This window comes from Xylocopa sonorina, chromosome 12 (assembly GCF_050948175.1).
Source record: "Xylocopa sonorina isolate GNS202 chromosome 12, iyXylSono1_principal, whole genome shotgun sequence".
NCBI classification, from domain to species: Eukaryota; Metazoa; Arthropoda; class Insecta; order Hymenoptera; family Apidae; genus Xylocopa; species Xylocopa sonorina.
The window spans coordinates 6657367-6679382 of record NC_135204.1 but is presented as its reverse complement, the minus strand read 5'-3'; the positions used below and the strand labels follow the sequence as shown (position 1 = coordinate 6679382).

The 22016-nt window shown below is 45.5% G+C and overlaps 2 protein-coding genes and 1 long non-coding RNA gene across 3 annotated transcripts in view; 1 reads left to right on the top strand and 2 right to left on the bottom strand.

Annotated features, from left to right (window-relative positions):
• The window catches only part of LOC143430015 (uncharacterized), a 94713-nt gene that overhangs the window by 14692 nt on the left and 58005 nt on the right, over positions 1-22016 (bottom strand). The gene's annotated exons all lie outside the window — the stretch shown is intronic.
• Positions 5180-21273, bottom strand: Apolpp (retinoid- and fatty-acid binding glycoprotein apolipophorin). The gene is made up of 23 exons (XM_076905891.1): positions 21104-21273; positions 16464-21011; positions 15822-16328; positions 15516-15702; positions 15232-15448; positions 14016-14308; positions 13659-13853; positions 13363-13589; positions 12733-13225; positions 12463-12647; positions 12151-12383; positions 11384-11957; positions 11060-11304; positions 10522-10765; positions 10085-10321; positions 9598-9731; positions 9286-9443; positions 9027-9210; positions 8405-8543; positions 7347-7535; positions 6325-6570; positions 6003-6200; positions 5180-5876 (listed from the first exon to the last, which is right to left on the bottom strand). Exons 1-23 carry the CDS (start codon positions 21134-21136, stop codon positions 5844-5846), a joined length of 9699 nt encoding a protein of 3232 aa, XP_076762006.1. The 5' UTR covers positions 21137-21273; the 3' UTR covers positions 5180-5843.
• Positions 21099-22016, top strand: part of LOC143430041 (uncharacterized) — a 44162-nt gene continuing 43244 nt past the window's right edge. Inside the window, exon 1 of the long non-coding RNA XR_013102593.1 lies at positions 21099-21313. This is a non-coding gene — a long non-coding RNA (uncharacterized LOC143430041). The remainder of the gene's footprint in view (positions 21314-22016) is intronic.

Genomic DNA, 22016 nt, shown 5'->3' with positions numbered 1-22016 from the left:
TGCTAATTCATATTACCTATGATATTCAATAAAAATTATTTAAATATTAGTAGACGCACTTCGTCTCCGAAAAGCGTACAGTGAAATTGTTGTTTTACGAGTTTTACGTTTAGAATGGCGCGCAGGTCTTCGAGTATCTTCTTTTTCGTCGGTTTTTGATGTTACACAGAGTTCAATTTGGACATTAGTGAAACAAAATTGAAACTGGTGATTGTAGAATACAGGATAGGACTAAAATTAAGAGTAACAAAGTTGCATTTGAAGCCTCGTTCTCCAGAAAAGTGAGTTCAAAGGTTTCAGGAGAACGCGTGCACGTTCAATACGGTTGCTTTCAGGCAGCCATCACTGCACGCGTGCCTGCGAATGTTCAAAGTCGTTTTTCTCGAAAATGAAGCTTAAAACACAATTTCGTTACTCTTGTTTTTCGTCTTGTTTCATTGCATAAAATCACTCCTTTCGGTTTGACCGATTTGTAACTGTCCTGCATAAAAGTAAATCGTTCTTACTTTCGTGCAACGGTGATTCGACGACTTTTCGTTCCGTCATTAACACACGCGAGACAAAACAACGTTAATTAAGAAAAACCTGCGCTTTCATCGTTCCACGTGACTGTTTCGCGGATCGAGTCGGAGTTCTAAATATTTTTTTCGCTAAAATCCAAGTCGAGGATTGGGGACGCGCAATGGCGAGCTTGCCTTTCACAATGCACTGTAAGAAAGCCGTGTGTTTCTTTCTGGCTAAATCGCCGGGGCTCTTGCACAAAAACGACGCGGATTTACTCGAGTAGAAGTTGACTCGTTTCTGTTCTCGCCAACAAGATTGACTAAAGTTGATTCGATGTCGCGTTCGGGTCTGCAGGAAGGAAACAGTTCGCTCAGAGATGAAATTGAGAAGGAATAAGTGGCTCTCGAGTTTAATTCTAGAAAACTTCTAGCTGGTTCCGGACTATTTAATGCGAATAGATATGTTGTAGTACCAATTTTTGCATACTGTTACTTCCAACAACATCTTCGCGAGTATCGTTTCTCTCGCGCGAAACAAAAGAAAGAAAGAAATAGGTTTTCGTATTTCGTGCAGAAGAATCAAATAGATTTGTTCTTTTTTTATAATATTGTATAATACATAGATCGAAGAGTGTGCAAAAATTAATTACCAACCATCTCTAGAGTTGTTCAATTTTCATGGACTGATTCCTTTCTTCGAGAAACACTGTCCACTTGCGATTCCCTCGTCATTGCTGACGTCGATTGTATTCCCTGGGGTGACGCGTATTTTCATAGGTAGTTCTCTCATCGTTCGTACTGATTTCGTTTAAGCCGTTGTTATTTTGTCTTTTACCTATTTTCCATTCCGTAGCGAAGACTTTTAAGCTTTGTATATGGTATTTTAATTTATAAATTATAAACCCATTTTCGAAACTGCTGGTGTATTTTCAATCGTCGTTAAACTATCGATTTGACATCGTTCACGATCGATAACTCCCGTCTCGAGCAAAAATATTAAAATAATCAAACCTTCGTGCTCACCGAACCCCTCGATATTAACATCAGGCATACCGTCCGCCATTTTTCACGCCACTCCTTTTAGCCGGGTCCTCGAACGTTTCCCTCGTACAATAACTTATGTCCCTGTTCCATTGTTTCCCGAGCGTTCGTCCATCGAACGGAGACAGCCTTTTACGCAGAACGTGAAAAACCATCGGCGTATCATCTTATCCCAGTTTCTCGCTGGCTACGAACAAGGTCTCTTGGAATTCTCTTCATTTCTTTATTTTTTTTACTTAGCCAAGGCTCGATATGGCACGCGCGGCCCATCGTAAATAGAACAAGTGGCTCTGAAAGGGAAATTTCAATTTACGTAACGCCTGTCCGAGTCGAACGGCTGGGTACGCGCAGAAGACGCTGCCCGCCGGCAGAACTAATTGCAAAAGCGTAAGAATAGTGGTCGAAGAGCGCGAGAGGGCGGAAGAATTTAATGGCGAACGGGAGCCAGACTATCATTGGCGAGCAATGCCTTCTGAAATCGTCGATATCGTTACTACGCTTGGTGTCTCTCAGTCGACGTGTTTCTTTTTTTTTTTATCGCGCTCCCTGACACGTATTAATTAATTATCAGTTTTCTCGACCGTCCGTTCGCGCCGCTCATCCTTTTCAATTAGCCGATTCATAAATTAGCAATTTCTTTTCGATAGCAAATTACTCAACTAAGCGGGTTTAATTTCCCGTGTAATTGGCTAATTATAACTGTGGAATCTTAGTTCGTTTCGAGCAGAAAGTGAAGTATGTTTTCTATCGTGCGGTTCATTGACGGAGGTAAAATTTGCATCCACGGAGAGATCTAGATGATTAGAATTTCTTTTTAATATACAATATATAATTGTATTCGATTGTTACTTGAAATTTCACGTGGATCGTGAAACTCGCTTTTTAAGGGACGCGACATGTTGCACCAGTATTTCTACGATTTCATTTAAATCCATCCGTCGATGGGTCCAGGCAATTTCATTTGGAATCCAGTTTTATCAACAGAGTAAACAGCTACCATCGGACGAGGACGGAAAGTTTTTATTAAGTTTCTTCTGCCGCGAACTTTCCACGGTTTTGCAAAGTTGATGCAAGCCAATCAAAGTTTCCGCGGCTTGACATTTGGCCGAATGCACGATCTGGTATTTTGTGTTTTATCAGGTCTCGTTGTGAAAAGGGACACGATCAAACGGTAATTGAACGGTATTAGTTCCTCGCGAAGGAATGTTTGCGGCTGGTTCGCCTATAAATCGAACGGAAATAAGACGTGGACACGCAAGAAAAAGTATGGTGAATAATTGCATCGTTACACAGACCCGGCGGAATTTAATCTCCATTTTATATGGCAACTATTTGCTGTTACACTTACGGGTTAACAAACTGGATCATAGTTGAACGTTTCCCTTAAAATTGAGTCCAACGAACCGAAGCGACTTATATTCAAGCGAAAGACTGCATTGGAAGCAACTGAAATTGACAGTAGTTGACTTGAAGTAGCCAAAACGGGCGCAACTTTAATTCAGGCAATGCAAGAGATGCTATTTTAAAAGCTATTAAAAGACAAGCATACGAAGAACAATACGATAAAAAATGGCATTGTGTGTTTAACTGCACGGTTGCAGAAATAGTTGCACAGTTCCACGATCTCGACGATGGCGTCTGTCGAGTGGACGGACCGTCTGCGCGAGTTGCGGAGGTGCTCGTCAAAGGGTTAAGTAGTCTCGTATCGGCCAAGTAGGTCAGCGAAGTAGATATCTGTCTGGTGCAGATTATACAATCCGCATCTCGTCGAGCGATTCAGACAGCAAGTTTCGTCAAAAAACTTCCACGTAGCCGGTCGATCCTCTTTTTAACGATCACTGCTGACGACATCGAGATTTATTCGAAAAATATCGCCGCCTTTTACCCTTGCATCATTTTAGAGTAAGAAAAGGGTGTAATTGAAAGGAACTGCAATAGAAAATCTACGAATAACTCGATTTGTTTCCTCAGCTTTAATTCACTCGCGATGTTTATACACGTGTCTAATGATAAGACCTATCGCGCAATGTAGATCATCACTGCATACGTTGATCCAATGTATTTTTCTATCACGTCACATATTTCCTCTTCGATATCAACGGGACGATTTCAAGCAAAAAATTTCAACTGCAAACACAGACATAAATTAAAAGCAAACGAACTTATATAACGAATAAGTCGAGGAAGACAAATAAATAGTTAAACGATAATTGAATAGGGCGGAAAGTAAACTTCTTAAGGAAGAAGAATCGTGAAGTCTCGAAGAAGCACGTTCGTAGGTTCAATAATTAACAAGGGCCGATTATTCTCGAGTGGGTGACCGAGCACGCGTAGTCAAGGGTGCCCTCACAAATTTTTTCGAAATCTTCGCGTCCTGTCCTGACGTAAAAGAGCAATTTAAAAAATAATGAATGCGAGCGTTTTAAAAATAATCACGATCCTCGTTGGACGGGCCCTTTTATCTGATGAACCTCCCTCATTAAATCCGTCAAGGAATTTCGATTCCAAACACTGATACATAACGCAGGTGAGCGTGAATTGTGTGTGCATGCACACTTGACTAACGTGACCGACGTAACGTTAGCGTAGCATTAACGTCACTGCTGAGGGGGGTGACGGTTAAATAAACCCTTCGACCACGTAAACGTGCCTAAAAAAGAACCACGCGCGCGCGATCCTGCTGGTTTTTCGGTTGAAATCGTCGAAGGAGAGAATCGAAGCCGCGACAGAGAAGCAGGAACGATGGTAGAAGACAGTCGATGAAAAATGGAAATGGCTACTTTCGAAAGGGGGAGAGAACCATGAACTATCGAGACAAGTTTCTGTACGGCATGCTGCAAGCGTGACGGTAATTGTATGTACTTGAAACTGGGTTGCGTTCAACAGATAAAATCAATGACAAACGACGCGACGTTTCATTCGACGAATTTCGCTGAAACGCGATCGGCCTCCGCTTTTTGACTCTGAATTCCATGAATATTCATCGGTGCCCCGCCATTCTCTTCGTTCCGGTATCATTACTTCTGGCTGTTTCGTTTATCCCTCGACTTTTTTAGATTTCGGATATTTCGGTCGTACTAATTACTCTTCGTTTTTTGTTTCTAAATGTAGATTTGTGGGTGACTCTCAGATCACGGCGAGCAGTGGTATTTAGTAGTAATTTGTAACGAATTAACCAGATACTCTCGATTTTGATTTCTGTATGTTGATCTCTTCTTCGAGTTGAGCGAAAGAAGAAACACTACAGAACTCTTTCCATAAAATAATCATTTAGTAAATAACTTAAAAATGCTATAAACATTTAAAAGAAATAAATATAATACAATTAAAGTAACTATTTCAGTGAATTTCACTCTTTAAATTTAGTCACTTAATAATCGAAAATCCTGACGGAAACAATATTCTGTCGAATGTAGATCCAACGTGACGCCACGTTCTTCTCTGAAATTCCACGGAGAACGAAGAACACTTTGAAAATTCGTCCCGGAAGTATCGCAAAGACTGCATCGGATTAAGGCAAAAGCAAATCGATGGATCGGCTGTTTACGAATTCCTGTTTCTCGCTATTTAATCTACGTATCTACGATCGGTCGAAGGCCAGAGTGTATGTCGATGTAATGAACGGACAACCGTGGTACACGTAAGAACAAAGTATCTATATTTCTTTACAAGCCATAGTATACATTATCTAGCGCGTAAAATCGTTTTCCATTCGACGATAAACGGTACGGTGGTCGGTATTGGATTCAGATTAGTCGCATAGCATCGGTATCTTAATTTAATAAAGGTAAGCCGTACAAATCGTACCGTGAATCGAATCGATGTCCCGTATCAGGCGTACGGGGGGACGCTTCGTTTTGTTTACCCCGCACGGTAATTAGCTATTTCAGTTTATTGTCACGCGTTTAACACTTTAATAATACCTGTGTTCACTCAGGGTAAGAAACTTAAACTCTAAGCCGCGATCGATACAGCTGAAACGTAGAAAAACAAGAAGTGAAGAAAAGTGGAAACGTTTACGTTATACACTCGCAACGCGTTACGAAGAGATAAAGGGATAATCGTGTGTGCTCTGTTGTTCTTTCGTTTTTTTTTGTTTTTTTTTGTTTTTTTTTTTTAATAAACTCTCAGTCCTCGTTACGATTACGTGATGATTGGCGGCCCACCCTGTCGATGGCGAGCCTGGCGATGTTAATTTCCTTACGAAGTATCAAAATACGCCTGCCGTATTATAACAAAGTAACAAATACAATATATCTAAATTAATTAGTGGGGTGTAGTCTGCGCGGTGTTCTCGCTTTAACCCTTCGCTGCTCCCTTGGTGGCGGGTCTCTGAAACAGATGAACGGCGTTGTCGCGTGAGCTCGACGAAATATAAAACAGTTTTAATGAGAAAAGGGCGCAGAGGGATCAGATTAAGAGTAATGTTAATTTGTAAAAATTCGCAGGTCCACTCACGGGTGCCTCCTTGCGTCCAACGATTTTGCACCGAGTACGACCGGTGAAACCGTACATGTAGTTGCACGCGCAATCCTTCTCGAGCTCCAGATTAGCGAGGCCATCGGCGATCCTCTTGGCGGCCACTTGGACGAACTGCTTCTTCTGGTTCGGCTTCGCGTCGAGGAAGTTGTCCAGGCTGAACGTGGCGCCGCCAGACTGCAACAGAATTTCCAGGTAAAGCCCCTCGATTATGGCCTGGCGCACCTTCTCAGCCCTTTCTTGTTTCTAGCTTTCGAAGGGCTCGTAATAATGGACGAGGATCACTTGTTGAACACTTTACCAGAACCGCGAAGTCAGCGCAGACGTCGTTGACTGTCGGGGAGAGATTGCTCTTCATGTCGCTGCTTCCGGAAAGGGGCTTCTTCTTGCTGTCAGCGAACGTGTACGCGCTGTCCGCGTCGTAGCCGACGATATTCGTCTGCGGTTTGCCGGATACGTACAGGGGGCCAGGATACGAGATGTGGTAATAGGTGAGTCCAAGATCGCGATACATTTTGTGGCCAAGCAGGAGTCTAACCTGTTGCAACTGAAAGAGTTGGAATCGTTTAAATCCGCTGCTTTATGCTCACTGTGAAACTTATGGATAGACGCGTCCCAAAGTTTCAGTATTAATTTAGAAATCAGTTTTTACGTGGGTCTAATTTTTTTATCCATCGTTTATATTAACATATATTCGCTTTAAATTATATAAAGCACGCTCTACGTGCTTCTTAATTTCTGGTACGATGAAATGTGGAGATTTAAAAATTTAAGTTTGAACTGAAATTATTTTTAGATACTCATGCTTGAGTAATGTGTTTTAAAGATTCTGTGGTCGTAGATCTATCCCCTATACTAGCCTGCAATAATGAATTCGATGGTTGTAATAATTTTGGACAAATTATAGGGGCCTGACTTCCTCTGATTCTAGTTAACCCTGATTGATTACTAGCTACCAACTGCTAATTACTAATTGCAGCTATTAACTCTCAACTCAGCGTTGCCACTAAATTGCTATTGTTAGAGGTATTACGGGCTTCCTTCTAATTCAGTCCTTTGAGAAATCTTAAGTTTTGCGTTCTACGCGGATGCTATAACTCAAGGATGTAATTAAAAATTTAAAAAATTTAAAAAATTTTCATACTCGACATTCTTCAAAAGCGAGCCGAAAAATGTTATTCCACAACCTCAACATATTTCTACGATCGCAACCTTGTATAGACGAGGATTGTTAGAAGAGGCTGCCCAGCGTTTCGTTTCGCAAAACGCACCAGCGATCCGACTCTCGCAGCCGTTCGAGTTAATATGAAATGTCATGCTCACCGAAATAGGAAGTGAACTCTTCACGCAAGGGTTCGCGATCACGCCAATCACGACCTTGGCCGCGCCGGCTCTGAAGGGATACTTGACGGCGGTCTCGTAAGCGTCTGTCAATTTGAAGGTGCCCAGTTCGATGTCCAATTTCTGGCGGACGTAGTCGATCTTCTTGCTCAGCTCGCCTTCCCTCGCTTCCTGGAAATCATTATTTTCTTGTTCAGCGCACGCAAGCGTCCGGCCCGGTGGCAAAAACAACCCCTCGTTCCCGCGTACTATGCTAACGAAGTAACCGAGGCGTATTAAGAAGAAAGAAATCGGGAGGAAAAAAACGTTTCCCAAGAAAGACACGCAGGCAGAATCGGATCTAGATTCCCGTCGGTGATTAATCGTCTCTGTCGTACGAGCACGATGAATATTTATGACCGCGGCGATCTATCACTACGCGTTTACAAATTCTCCTGTTTACCCCGCGAGATTTCCTTGTCTCTTCGACCAGGCTAATGATAGTCTTTTACGTAGCCGCAGAAGAAAAGGAGACGAATAAGAAAAACGCCTCGACTACGTATCAAGCGTTTTGAGTCATCGGGAAGGAAAATTGTAACGGGCATGGGTGATTCAACTTGGCGTTGTTCGCGAAAGAGATCGTGCAAACAGATCGCAGGTTGTCACGTGATTCCTAAGCTGTATAAGGCTAGGAATGTTAATGATGTCGGCGAACAGCGCGCAAAAAACGTTCGGCGTCGACGAAGTGTAGTTGAACTCCTGATTGATCGTTAATGCCCGGTCTGTTACATCAGCTTCTGCTTCCACGAGGCTCGTTTAATGCGCCGTGCGCAACGCGTAATTAATACGTTCCGTCGTTTGAGAGAGCAGTTAAATACCAGGTTATTATTTGATGTGTCATTGTTAAGTTTCCTGTGGGGCATGAGAACTGTTTGACTTTGGTCTTTTTTTTGGACATCGCGTTTAAACGAAGAGGAATACTTGGAACGAAAAAGTGTAAGATTGGCATGAAACTCGTGTGAAAGTGCGAGGAATGAATCGCTCGAGAAAAGCAGAATTACCTCCCAAGTAACTTCAGGTTTCTTCTCGTAGAACTTCATGTTCTTCACTTCACCGTCGATGTTGTCGTTGCCATTTAATGTATAGTGCTGTGGCCACTTCGTTTGTTCGCTGTATCCAATCAGTCCAACGTGTACGTCCCTATGAATTCAATATTGAATATAAAAATTGCTTTATTGTTACCTTGAATATTACAATTAACTTTGTAGCATAAAAATTCAAGAAATATTATTATTTATTTAATTTCATTCTTTTACGAAGCCTCAAAAAATTTGAAAAAAATATCACCGTATTCTGTGATCTTTCCTCTTTAATCTCCATTTTTTAATTCATCGAAACTCTAAAATTGCGCTCAGAACGAGCCGCTAAAGACAGCGATGTACAACGCTTGGCTACTTGTAAGTAGATTCAGCTGAGCGCGCTGTCTGGTCAGCCGTCCTCTGGATTTTTCTGCTGTACCGGTCGATAGAACGGCGCTGCTGGCTGAATCTACTTAGAAGTAGCTAAATCACCGTACACTTTGACCCTTGTGAGCTACTTCCGACCGCCATTTTAAAGTTTTTTCAAAATTTAACAAATGAAAATTCACAGAGACAGTAATCATACATACATAAAAATACTCACGTTATACCGTGTTGCTTCAATTCCTCTCTGACCTCGGACATCAGGGGTGTAATCATCTCTTTGAATACTTTATCGTTCGGTGTCTGTTGTTCGACCACGAAAATGACATCAGCCTCTTTCTTGGGTACCTTCACGCTGAACGTGTCGCCAATCTCGATCTTGTTGGCTCCCACCTTGCAGCTCGCTGAAGGTAGACAGTGAAATGCTCATTTCCGCGGCTTAGTGCGATCGAGTTCGAGTTCGAACAGGCGAAACTTACCACAGCCAGAAGGAAGGCTGGTGCTCATGAGACCCTGTGCGTAGCAAGCATAGTGGTAAGCTCCAGCGATTATGCAGGGACCCGATGGGGTGTTTGCGGCAACCGCGTGGTCGCAGGCGTGGCGATAGTGGGCTGGATTGACATATTTGAAGCAAGAGCTGCAATCGTGTTTTATGTGCCATTAAAGGGGACGTTGAGGTATTACTGTCGTCTTGTATATACATGGTACAACATTTTTCAGGTTTTAAGTAGGCGGTAAGCATTTATCTTAGACGGAGAATTTGTTTTACGAAATGGCCGAAGATAAATTACCTCAGAGGTGAATTCTCGCCGGTGAAGTATTCTGTACACACTGGGGCGCGATCAGCGTGCTCTACTACTGTCGCAGCTGGACAATCAGGCTTCACTTTGTACGCGTTTCCAAATTCCGCCGCATTCTCCGTGATCTAAAATACACCATTTGAATAAAATCTCTTACCTCTTATTTTTTGCTTATTTCATAATAACTTTTGCAAATTATACATCTCCGCGTTCCAATTTATCTACAATTTTCGAATCTATGCAAACATTTTAATTCGCTCGTTGCAATACGAAAAGATTCCACGATTTGTCCCCTTTTCCAAAATCTTTGTAAAGAGGAATACGATCCACGTCCAGGTGAATTCAGCCTGAACCAGCGCTCGAAGGTGCGCTGCCCTTTAAAGATCGAACGATACCACGGGGCGCGCTGTTTCCACGAAACACCCGGTTCCGTGAGCGGGCACGCTTTCGAAGTTTCGTGACACAAAAAGCCGCGTACCTTCCCGGAGGGCAGAGTGAAGTCGTCGTACGGCTCGTTGTTGCCGTCGCCGAGGATTCCCCGCACTTTGCCCAGGTAGAAACCGGAAACGTAGACTGCGCAGATCATAGATCCCTTGTTCGCGCACACCACGCGTACACCGTAATCGGAATTGATGTTGTGGAATGGTTGGACCAGGAAGGCGTGCAGGTTCGCCGTGTTGGCTGGGTAATCGGCTGGTTTGTTGTTCACCAGGAGCTGAAACATCGATTACGTTCGCAGCTTGCGTTACTTGATCTTTTCATTAAAGCATCATTGCTGGAAAGTCTGTTTTTTTTTAAGAGATTGTCATCCATATAGTCATTTGAGAAATGTCTGTCGCGTCTTACATTTCGTTCATACTAGAACCTTTGTTAGGTTTCGTTTTTTGTTTGATTATGTATTGTGTCCTCGCTTACGTTTCCATTGTTCTTCAGCGTGATGCTCTCCGTAGGCTCTGTAACTGTGATGCTGACCAGAGCTCCGTTGTTCAGGTTCGCCACCACGGAGAAATTTCCATCCTCCATGTCCTGCGCGAGAATGTAGGTGCAGGTACCAGGCATGGTCAAATGGCGTCCGTCGAAAGTGAAGAAGTGACCTCCTTCGGTGAGGACCGCGGACATGGTGAAGGGTGGCACGAGGTCGCTCAGGTGTAGGGTCGGCCTGAATATCGCACGAAACATTCGATAATTTCCTTTCCAACTCACGACAATTCTTAGGATCTAGTATCTAGAGACTAATCTAAGTTTCTAAGCTGGAAGCGTCGATGGTATTATTTCTCGTGGTGAATCGAATCGAATGAAAGCAACATCAATTTTAAGAGTATAATTGCAAAGAGTCAGGATAACTGAGTAGATAAAAACGAGGCGAAGAATTTTAGCCACGAGATGAAAGAGACGTTAGGGCATAGTTTTGAAGGCGAGGGGGTGTCTTCGTTCGTCGATTGAAATCGTTTACCTGTAAGCGTAGTACAGATCCAAGGGCGACGGTAGCTCTCTGTTGCGCAAGAGGTTCAAGACTGAGACTTTCAGGCTGACGATGCCTGGAAACTGGGACAAGAAGCTCAGATCCAGTGGAGCTGAAATGTGGGCCAAGTTCAGCATGGCGTCAAATGTTGATTTCTGTTTCAGCTGTCCCAGGACCATTTGAATTACGTTTATCAACTGCTTGTAGATGTTCTTCAGTTCGCTCATTTCGTCCACCTGCGTGGAATGAAAAAAAATATTTAAGTTACTCGTAGTCCATTCTTCTCGATACCAGTTTGTGTCTGCGAGACGATACCTTTTCGCGTTTGACGTGCTTCATGATGTACTGACACATCGAATCGAGAAGCTCGCGTATCTGTTCAATGGGCACGTTCGCCTTCAAGACTCTGCATATGTCCTCGAGTACACCGAGAACGAGTTGCGGCGTTTCGAACTTCTTCAGCTCCTCCCATTTCTCCTTCGCAGCCTCGTAAATGGGCAGTGCCTTCAATTGGTTACCCAGCATAGTAGTGAACTCGTTCAGATTCTGCTTCAGCTGTTCCAATCCCTTCAAGATGATCCTCGCGAAGTCCTCGGTTACTCCAGACACAGCGTTCATCGCGTCGAGTATCTCTTTTTGGTGTTTGTTGATCAGATCCAGGAACACCATTACGTATAGCTTAACGACTTGGATAACATGGTCGAAGAGCTCCACTAATTGATGGAAGATCTTTCCGTACGACTCCTTCAGACTATTGTAAACGTTCTGGCTGGCCTCCTGCAGATGGGTCAACAGCTCCTTCACGGTCTTCTCTAGTTTCTGCATGTCTTCTGCCATCTGTTTCACGGTTGACTCGATGGATTCGATGAGGACACCAAAGTATTTATTCCTGCGGAATGGTTCACCATTTTTACCAAGGGATTCGAAGTTTCGTCTTTAGATTAGTTTAGGTCGTGTCGTATCAGAACGTAAATGGTACTCTTTTATTATTTGTCTCCAATGATTTATGAATATTACACTTTTTCAAAATAGTGATTTATTTGACTAGCGAAGGATTCATATATTTTGGTGTTAATACTCACACAGTGGCAAGAAGAGTTTCCTGGAGGTCCTTGAGAGCTTCGTCTGCGTTCAGCTCTGCTTTCATTTTGCTCAGTTCTCCTTTATAATAATCTACAAGCGGTTTAACATTCGGTTGCGCCTTCTTCAGATGATCCTGCAGGTCCTTGCATTTTGCCTTCGTTTGCTCAGTAATATATTCGTTAAGTTCCTTCACTTTCTTCTCGATCTCCTCGTACCTCTTCTTACCATTCTCCTGCAAACATTGAAATCGGCATATATAACATAATTTCTTATAATTTTATCTTAGTTAGCGACTGCTCGAGTCCACTTACCATGACTTCAGCGACGTTGTCCTTGTTGTAGTTGAAATCAGGTTTCAAGAATTGTTTCTCGTCGAGGTGGACCAAAGCGCGGAACAAGTTCTTCTTCTCGCCACCCTTGTGCGAGTCCACGTGAATATCCGCCAGCTGACCAAGAACTACCTGACCATTCAGGGTCACTTTGTTCTCAGGAGTGTCTGAAGTTAATTGAAAAATTGATGACTTCGTAGTCTTAAACATTTTCAGCGATTGTTACTGCGCGAACGTGACAGAAAAGCTCACCTTTCCAATACTGTTCGATCTTCAAGCGGTTAAAGTCATTTGCCGTGATCTTAGTGACTTGAGGCGCCATGCCTAGTATGGATACTTCTCTGTTGATCTTCTGAACGTCCTTGGAGAAGTCCATCTTCCAGTCATCCTTGAGCAGCTGTTTGTCGGGCAAAGTGAGCAGCAGGGAGACGTGTTTGAGGTCTGCCGAGCCGAGGAAGCCCATGGTCCTTGGTTTCTGGTTCGCGTCGTTGTACGTGAAGAAACTGCCGGCTCCGATTTGCGTGCTCGACGCTGTTAAGTGGGACTTCAGGTCGAGTTTCAATTGCTGTCCACGGCTGTTCACCTCGATCAAGCTGGTCAGGTTACAACCGTCGGGGATGTCTTGCCGTTTGACGTTAGCCACGAGTACAATCTTCTGCGACTTCTTCGCGAATACGTCGAGGTCCAGGCTGGCGTCCAGCAAGTTTTTACCGCCGTATTGAACGCTTCCCTTTACTAACATATCCTGGAAGGAACAATGATCCTTTTCAACGAAGTTTTGCAATTTTAAGATAAAGATCCGGAAGATGAAAAAGGAGCAACCACGCTACTGGAGGAAATAAGTATTTTTAGGGGCGACTAAACCAGTTTTATTTATTTTACCTTGGTCTGCGTTGGATACGTGAACTTCGTTTCTCCGCTAAGGTACAAACTGTTCTTGTCAACATTGATATCTCCGCTGGCTGACAAACTAGTCTTCTCAGCTGGTTTGTTCTTCTTGTCGAGATACAGAGACAGATCCACTTTGTACGCTCCAGTTTGCTTGGTCTTAGGCAGATCGTACGACAAAATGGCGGCCAGCTCGCGAGAGGGCAGAGTCAAGATGCTGGCTGTAAACGAGGATAACCTTCCGTGTATCGACTCTATGCGAAGTTATTTCGAGTACCACGAGTGCTTACCTGATTCTTTGGGATGAACGTATAATTGATATGTGTACTCGGATTTGTGTTTGTTGGTATGAAGGTAGAGGTTCGTGGTATGGTCGATCACCGGATTTCTAAGCTCAGTGCTGGTCTTCAGACCAAACTCGGCAGGTACATTGAACTTCTTCACGTCAACTTCCACCGTTAGTTGATGTTTCAGCGATGTTCTCGCTGCAATCGAATCAATCGGGATAGAATTGTATGTTTCATCAAATTATTTCGCAAAACAACTCTAAATTTTCTATTTCTGAGTTACTGGCAGGGACAGTGTGGCTTTTGAATAGTCATAGCGTTGCTTTGAAAATTGACTATTCTATGAGAAAGGTCACTTACGTCGTTGATCGAGGATCGACTGTAGCTTGAACTGAGCGCAGTCCTTGTTCTGCTCACAGTAGCTATTGAACACGTGCAGTTCCTTGTTCGTTAGCTTGAGCTCTCCCACGATGGCGGACGGGCCGAAGTTAACGTTTAACACCATCGCGACGCCGATCTCGCCGTCTTTCTCTCGTGTCAATTGTTGACGAGTATACTTGAAGGAGGAGCTCCTACTGTTATCACCGATCTTTAAGTTTCCGTTACCCTCAACCACCACTTTCCCGTCCTCGTCGCGCTTTTTGTAGCTCGTGCTGGATATATATTGCAATCTTAGTGTCAACATGTTCAAAATAATAGTTGAGAAAAGTTTCTTTTCCTTTTGGACGTGAATGCGCCGATACGTTCACGTGCCAATCATTTTTTTTTTTTTTTTTAATGTTGCCGTGGGGCTTATGCGAGCTTACTCGTGTCAGACATTTTTAGGGCTGATTCTGGAAGCTAAAATAAGACGATAGCGAAGAGTAACAAAATTGCGCTCGAAGCTTCGTTCTCAAGAAGAGCTGCGTTGGAATTGTGTGGAGAACGCGTGGGAGTAATTCTAAGGGGTCATAAGCCAAGGCAACATGGACGCTACGGAGCGTGCACGAGCTTATAATGGAGGCAGTTCTTTTCTGAAACGAGGCTTCAAATGCAATTTTGTTATTCTTTATTTTCGTCTTGTTTCATTTTTCAGAATCACTTCCGCAAATTTCTCCTGTATAATTGTACAGAAAGAGAAAAGTAAGGGCGAAATTTTCGGCCGAAGTGGCTGCATCACGACAATTAAAATTTGAAGATAATTCTCGTTGAAAGTTTTCTCTTATCTTCATAAAATTAGGTTGTAATATATGAAATATCAGTTATATAAATCGTAATATAAAATACTGGATATTATTTCTCTCGACAAAATTTCAAAACGGAAATATGTTTTACAACGTCACGAAATCTGTACGCGGAATATATTTTATGGAAAGAGAATTTTAATGCATATCATACTTCGATGTTATTCCGGCTTAATACGAACATCACAAATATTATGTTATGCATTATGCATGTTAAATACTGCAAAACATTATAATTAAGAAAATTACACGGCGCACAGAAATGAACGTGCATGTCTATTCTACGTCCATCAACGGACATTTCGTATATTACGATCCAATGATTAACGCGTGTAGTTAGTCTAACGAAGTACCTTCCGGTTACAATATTCTGGCCATCGCTGGTTACAGTGACGAGGATCCTCTTTCCGGTTTTCAGCGTGGGCTTGTTAGCGATCTCCGCGTGGATCTTTCGCTGCTTGATCTTGTCGCTGTCGAAGTTCACGGTGATCATGAAATTGTCGACGCTTTCCAGGTCCACGTGGGCGTCAGCCACTGCGAAACCGTTCGGGGTGTCCACTTTCCATTCGGCTATAACAGACAAATACGTTTATCGATGGATGTTCGAATTCCTTCAATTAATTTCCACTCGATTTACCCTTGTATTCTTTTTCTCCAAGCTTCTGCATTTTCGATAGCAGTTCCGTTTTCCCTTTAGGGCAAGTGGCCGTTAGATGGATCAGACTGTTGCTCTCCTGGACCTGCATCTCGCCGTTCAAAGTGTATTTCTTGCCATCAGCTGTAACGTCGCTGTCTACTGTTACTTTGTTGTCTTCTTTGTAGCACTGCGAAGCGAAAAACGATCAATTAATTTTCTAAGCTTCTTCAAAATTGTCAAATTTCAACTCGTATTCGCAATATCCACGGTTAAGGTTCTCCATATTTCTGTCGCTGAAGAAGATACCTTGTAGGTGAGTTGCAAATCGAGGTCGCGCAGCTTCTGGAGGTTCAAATTGCCCTTTGCTTTCAGATTGACGACCGTCATCGTGGGTTGCTCCTCGCTGTCGGTCTTGAGGGAGAGCTCTTTGTCGCCGTAGCTGGCTTTCAGATTGGCTTGACCTTTCTTCTTCGCGCCCGAGGGATCGTACTTGTAGTTGCCAGCGACTTTCACAGGGGCGAGGTCCAAAATGTTCAGAGCGATCTTTCCTACTCCCTCGCTTGGCTCCAGATCCGCCTTCATCAGTCCCGCCAGTTTCAAATAGGCCTCCACGTTGATGGTTTTGTCGTCGTTGTACGTTATCTTCAGAGTGTCCGTGGACTCCAACAGATCTTTCTTCTCCACTTCCAACGCCGACGAGGTCAACTCGACTTTCACGTTGCGGAGCTTGTCGCTTGGTAATTTCAGATCCACAGTGCAACTCAGTTTCTCTGGCTTGTCGAGCTGGTTTCCTTTCTCTAGATTTGCATTACCCTGGAAAACGAGAAGCAACATATCGATATATTCGATTAGGGCTGCTTTAGCAATTTTCAATTGTTAGATCTCATTTTATTCTATTATCCTCTCGCTAATTGATCGAGAAATGTTTGCAAAAATCGAATAGCTTACCGTCAACGAGAAATCGTTTCCAAGAGCGGATTTAGCCGTGACCGTTGCTCCCGTATCGCCACGATTGAGCCCAAGCTGAAGCTCGAACTTCTTTGGCATGCTCGATCCCGTGAGCTGGAGGCCACCTTCCATCAGCTTCTTGTTCTCAGCCTGCTCGAGGTTCTTCGCTTGCAACGCGAGTTGAACGTCCTGTCCATCGACGTTCACGAAATGCATCTTGCCGTCGTAGTTGAACGTGGACGCCAGACTCTCGTAGCTTATCGTCGCGATGTAAGAGAGCTTCGCCGACGGGCCACCCTTCTGCTTTTGGTACATCAACTCCGCGTTCATCTGGGCGTCGTGCTTTCTGTCCTTCTTCGCGACGTTACGGTTTATCTTGTACACGATGTACTGGCCGCCTGGAAGAGTGGTGTCCACTTCTAACTGCAACTGTCCATCGTTCAGGTTGCCCTGCATTTTACCCTTCGCGTTCAGCTCCAGCTTGTAAGTGAGCACCTCCAGAACGTTCTTCGAGTCGATGGACCCTTTGGTCAGATCCGTGATCGTGGATAGCTTGATACGTTTGCTAGGATCCTTCTCAGCGTCGTAGAGGAGCTCCATGTTACCCACGTGCTCGCTCCCTGTAATCGCCAAGTTGACGGTGCCCTTGATCTTCCGGTTCAGCCTGGGGATGTCGATGTTCAGGTTCGCGCTGCCCTTCTTGTTCTGGTACGAGTATTGGCCAACGACTGACAGGTAATTTCTTAAGCTTAAGCTTAGGGTGCCAGTTGGGTTAGGCGATCTTTTGTTCTTCAGCGCGAACTCGATGTACTTCACGCCGTCCGCCTTCAGGAACAGTCGAGAATTGATCGTATGCGAGTTGGCCTCCAGGCTCGTGTCCACTTTCACCTTCTTCCCGTTCAGATTTATGTCGCCGTCAGCTTGGAAGTTTATACTGTTCTTGTTGATGTCGTTCAACACCGTTACCACCGCCTCGTACTTCCCGCCCGGGGTCAACACCAGCGAATTGCTGTACTTGCTCTTCTGTTCATCAACGACGGTGCGCTTCGACTTCAGCTCGACGCTGTTCTGCATCAGATCGACCTCCAGCTCGACCTCGTACTCGCCAGGTTTCTCTAAGTCCCTCTTCGCGGAGAGTTCCGCGCCAGCCTTGAACTTCTCGTAATTGAACTCAGCGTCCACGTCGACCAACTTGTCTGTGAGTTTCCCGTCGAACTTCAGCTTCAGATTCACCACTGGGTAGGTCAATTCGCTGCTTCCGGACACGAGCAACTGCTTGTCGTCGGCAGTGGGCAGTTTGAACACGACCTTCTCTTTCAGCGTCAAACGATTGGTCTCAGAGTTCGGGTCAGGTCCGTGAATGAAGACCAAGCAGTGCTCCAATTCGTGAGGCCCCCTCTTGTACTCCCAGCTCAGGTTGAAACCGATGTTGGGGTCGGTGGATGGCATCGCGGAGACGGTTAGCTTGTAGTTCTTATCGTTCACCAGTTCTCCGTTCAATTTCAATGCCAGACTCTTACCGCCGTACTCGAGATTCGCGTCTAAGTTGACGGACCAAGGCTTCCAAGCAAGAGACCCGTCGACAGTGATCAGTTTCTGGTCGCCAACCATCAGTGCGACCTTGTCCATCACGTATTTCACGCCGCCTTCGTGGTCCAACACATCCACGGTACCAGTTACCTTGTACTGTTGACCTGACGAGGGTCCAGTCTTCACGTTGGCCAACCTGTCGATGTGGTCGGGTACCTTGTACTCCAGCACTACCTTGTACTTGCTCCCACTGGTCAGCAATCCGATACGACCGTAATACTCTATCTGATCGTGGTGGAGGGTGACGGATATGGTGCGTTCTTCAGCGTTGTTCTTCAGCTGAACGTCGAGGGAGGCCTTCTTGATGGGCGAGTCGAGGACTACCTTCGCGTACGCGTTGGGCTTGAGTCCAGCCTCCATTGTGAAGGCCAGACGTCTGTTGGTCTTGCTGTTCGGTGTGTCGAGAAGAATTTCGAAGCTGCGTTTCGAGGGATCCTCGGTATTCAGGTAGAGCCTGAAATGGTAGTTGGTGACGTCGTTGTTCTCTAATGTTACTGAGAACTCGGCTGGTCCGCTCAACGGGAACAACGGTTTCTCCTCGACGGAAGCTAAGTCTTCGTAAGGGAACGATAGCTTCCCGCAGATGGTCAGACCAAGGATGCTGTTGAACTGGTCGAAGCAGTCGGAGTACTGTTTACCCTTGCCCAATTTCGCAGGCACGTATTTGTCACCTTTGCCACCAGAACTGAGCAGAATCTTGCTGCTGATGTTGACAACTTCTTGCTTCTTCTTTGGTATCCCAAGACTGACGTCCACGCCATTGCCGTCCAACATGGAGACGGTTAGGTCCGTGCTGGTAGCCGTGTGAAGAGTGCTGATGACTTTCATGCCAGCCTCAGCGCCTGGCGCTTGTACGACCATGTTTCCGGTGATTCGAACGGACACGCTTGGTTCCAGAGCTACTCGGAAGTTCGCGTTCTGTGGGTTTGCCAGTATGCCCTGGATATCCAGTTTTCCATGGGTTTTCAGACGGAGCGCGCTGGTTCCAGTCAGACCAAGGTTCAACGCGCTTCCTAGACCAGTCGGGTACACCAATTCGACATCCAGGAACTGCAGATAATTCTCCAAGTCGAAGTTCAAGTTCTTCGCCAGATCGAATCCCTTCTCGAGTTGTCTGAACATCTTGTCGATCACGTTCTCGATGTTCAGCTTGCTGTTGTCACCTTGATAGGTCAGGTAGGCAAGTTCCACGCCGAACAATTTCACAGACAGGTCAAGATCCAAGTCCTGGTCGACTTCGTTGTCCCTCAAGTGCACGTTCTTCGCGAACCTGTTCAATTCGCCCTGTTTCACGTCTCGTTTCGTACGCAAGGCCTTCTGGTATCGCTCCTTGATGTACTCGCCGAGTTTGCGACCTTCCGCGGCACTAGCGGATACCTGATTGATGTCCTTCTTTATACCCCAAACCTTCCCTTTAGGCCCGAAGTAACGCTCGATCACTCTGTCCAGGTTCTCTACGCGAGCGTCCAATTCGAGGAAGTTGAAGTTACGCCCGAATAGCTCGACGGTCATGTTCAAATTCGCTGAACGCGGCACGAAGCTGTTCTGGCTGTAGATCACGTTGTCCTCGATGGTGGCACCCATCCCAAACGAGCCGACTTTGTACGACAGTTCGTTGTTGAACGAGTACTTACGGAAGTCCTCGGGGTATTTCGTTCTGGGCTTGATCTGCCCGAGCTGGTTCTGCGCGTTCAGTTTGCTGGGATCAGTCGACGCTCGCAGGTTCCTCAAGTGACTCTGAATGAACGAACCAACTTGGTTCACAGGCTCCTTGTCCAACGTCTCTTTCAATTGACTAGCAACGTGCGGACAAGGACAGGCTACCAACGCGAGATAGGTCTTGATCCTGACCTCGCTGTCCTCCTGAAGATCGGCTAGGACCTTGAACAGAATATTCTTCCACTTCATCGAGCATCTGTTCGGTAGAATCTCGATGGCGGCGACTCGCACGCGGTTCCGTACATTCTTGTCAGCGACGATGTTCGCCACCTTCTGCAGCGTCGCGTCGTCGAGGAAAGCGGCGTTGCCCAGGGCCTTCAGAGCGGAGATGATCAGGTTCTCCTGTTCCCTGGTCTTAGCCTTGCCGTTGCCAACCTTGCCTCGTATCTTGTGCACCGCCTGTTTCACTTCCGCCACGTTCTCGCAGGAATGAGCCTGACAGTACTTGCCCACCACGTGTCCAACGCCCAGGTAACCGATTCGCGGTAAATTGGGCTGGTCCAGCAGAGTCAAGACTGTCGTCACCGATGGCAAATTCACGTGGCTCACTAAACCCAAGCTCGCGTAGAAGAGAAGAGCCTGGACGTCGGTCAGCTCCTTCTTCTTCACTAGTTCCACTCCAACTTCCGCCGCCTCGCCGCTCGCAGCGCGGAACAGAGCGTCCAGGAACAATTTCTGGTCGCTTTTGTCGATGCTGCGATACACGGACATGATGTCGTCCTTGTTGCTCAGTTTGAGGACCTTCACCAGCTCCGCGACTTTCTCAGCTGCGTCTGGAGTGACGCTTCCGGCCGCCTCCGCCTTCGCGGCTTTCAACGCGTCGCTGATCGCTTCTGGCGAGGATTTCAGTACCGGGTGCGGGGCCTCGAAGATCAGGGATTTAGGTAGCGATACTGGTGCAGTTGGGTTGTCAGCCTTGTTGCCTTTCAACATGAGAGTGGTCTCCACGGTGGTCTTGGCACCCGCGTCGCCGTTTCTGAACGGATTTAGTTTGTACACTTCCTTGGAGTGCGCCCTGTTCAGGACGCCTTGCTTGAAACGTTGCTCGATGTTCTGCGTTGAATCGAGGAGCGGTGCAGATTTCAAACCGGTCGCCGTGTCCACGTTGCCGTACAACAGACCCTGGTTCACGTTCTCGCGGTACGCGCACTGTGCTAGGTTCCTGTTCTTGTTCACGACCAGCCAGTCATCGTCCTTGTGGAAGTTCAACTCGGTTAGACAGGATCCCATCACGTCAGTCTGAAAGAATTACGTTTTCGTTACTCTTCGAATAGTTATTCTTGCGGAACATAAATAAAGTGTCTTCAATTGCACTGTTTCAGGAGGCGAACCTCGGTCATCGTCTTCGAGCCGCTATCCTGCATGGCTGCCGATTGGAACAAGGAGACAACTGCCTTCTTGATGTTCAGAGACGCCTGGGTGTCACCTGGCTCGGTGCAGAGCTCCGTGTCGATGTGGCCGTTGTGGTAATTGAATTGGACCGCGTGCTTTTCGACGTCTGGCGCGGGCTGAAACGGATGTTTCTTCATCAGTAATTACTGGTACGTACCGTTTTTTATACGTCGCAAGGTTTCAATTTTAGTCTTGCAACTCGGTAGAGTAGACGAAACGTGATTTGCACGATACGAAAAGTGTATTTGTCGCGCAGTAAAACGTTGAGAAATATTACCGCTCCATTGACGAGCACGTCCTTCAACCGAAGTTGATGGACGCAGTCCGGTTTCACGGACAATTCCACGGTGGCTGCGAGCTTGAGGGATGTTTCCTCAGCCGCGTTGGTGACGGACGTCACCGACACCCCCTTCAAGCTGTACGTATACGTGCGCCCTTCCTCGTACGCTTTGCTCGATTGCACTGTTCAGAGGAGACAACCGCGGTTATTAAATAATTGTATCGAACGGTTTCTAAATGAAAATTGCCGACATTTGATACTTACTTCCATGGCAGCCGACTGTGCATTTACCTGCAACGGAAACATAAACTATATAAGCGGACGAAAGTAGATTCCTTGATTAAATAGATTGTTTTTTTATTAGATAGTTGAAGGGGTGGAGAATTTTTATTCCCATAGGGAGTGGATATTTAGTAGAATTAGCTTTCGAGATCAAGTCTGAATCATTCTCACTGACCAATTCTCTATGCGATGTCTAAAAAAAAAACCACAAAAATCGTGATGCAACTTTGAGAACCTCTGCTCCGAATCGTACACACGCGATACCAGTGTCATCGTACTTGCGAGCATCG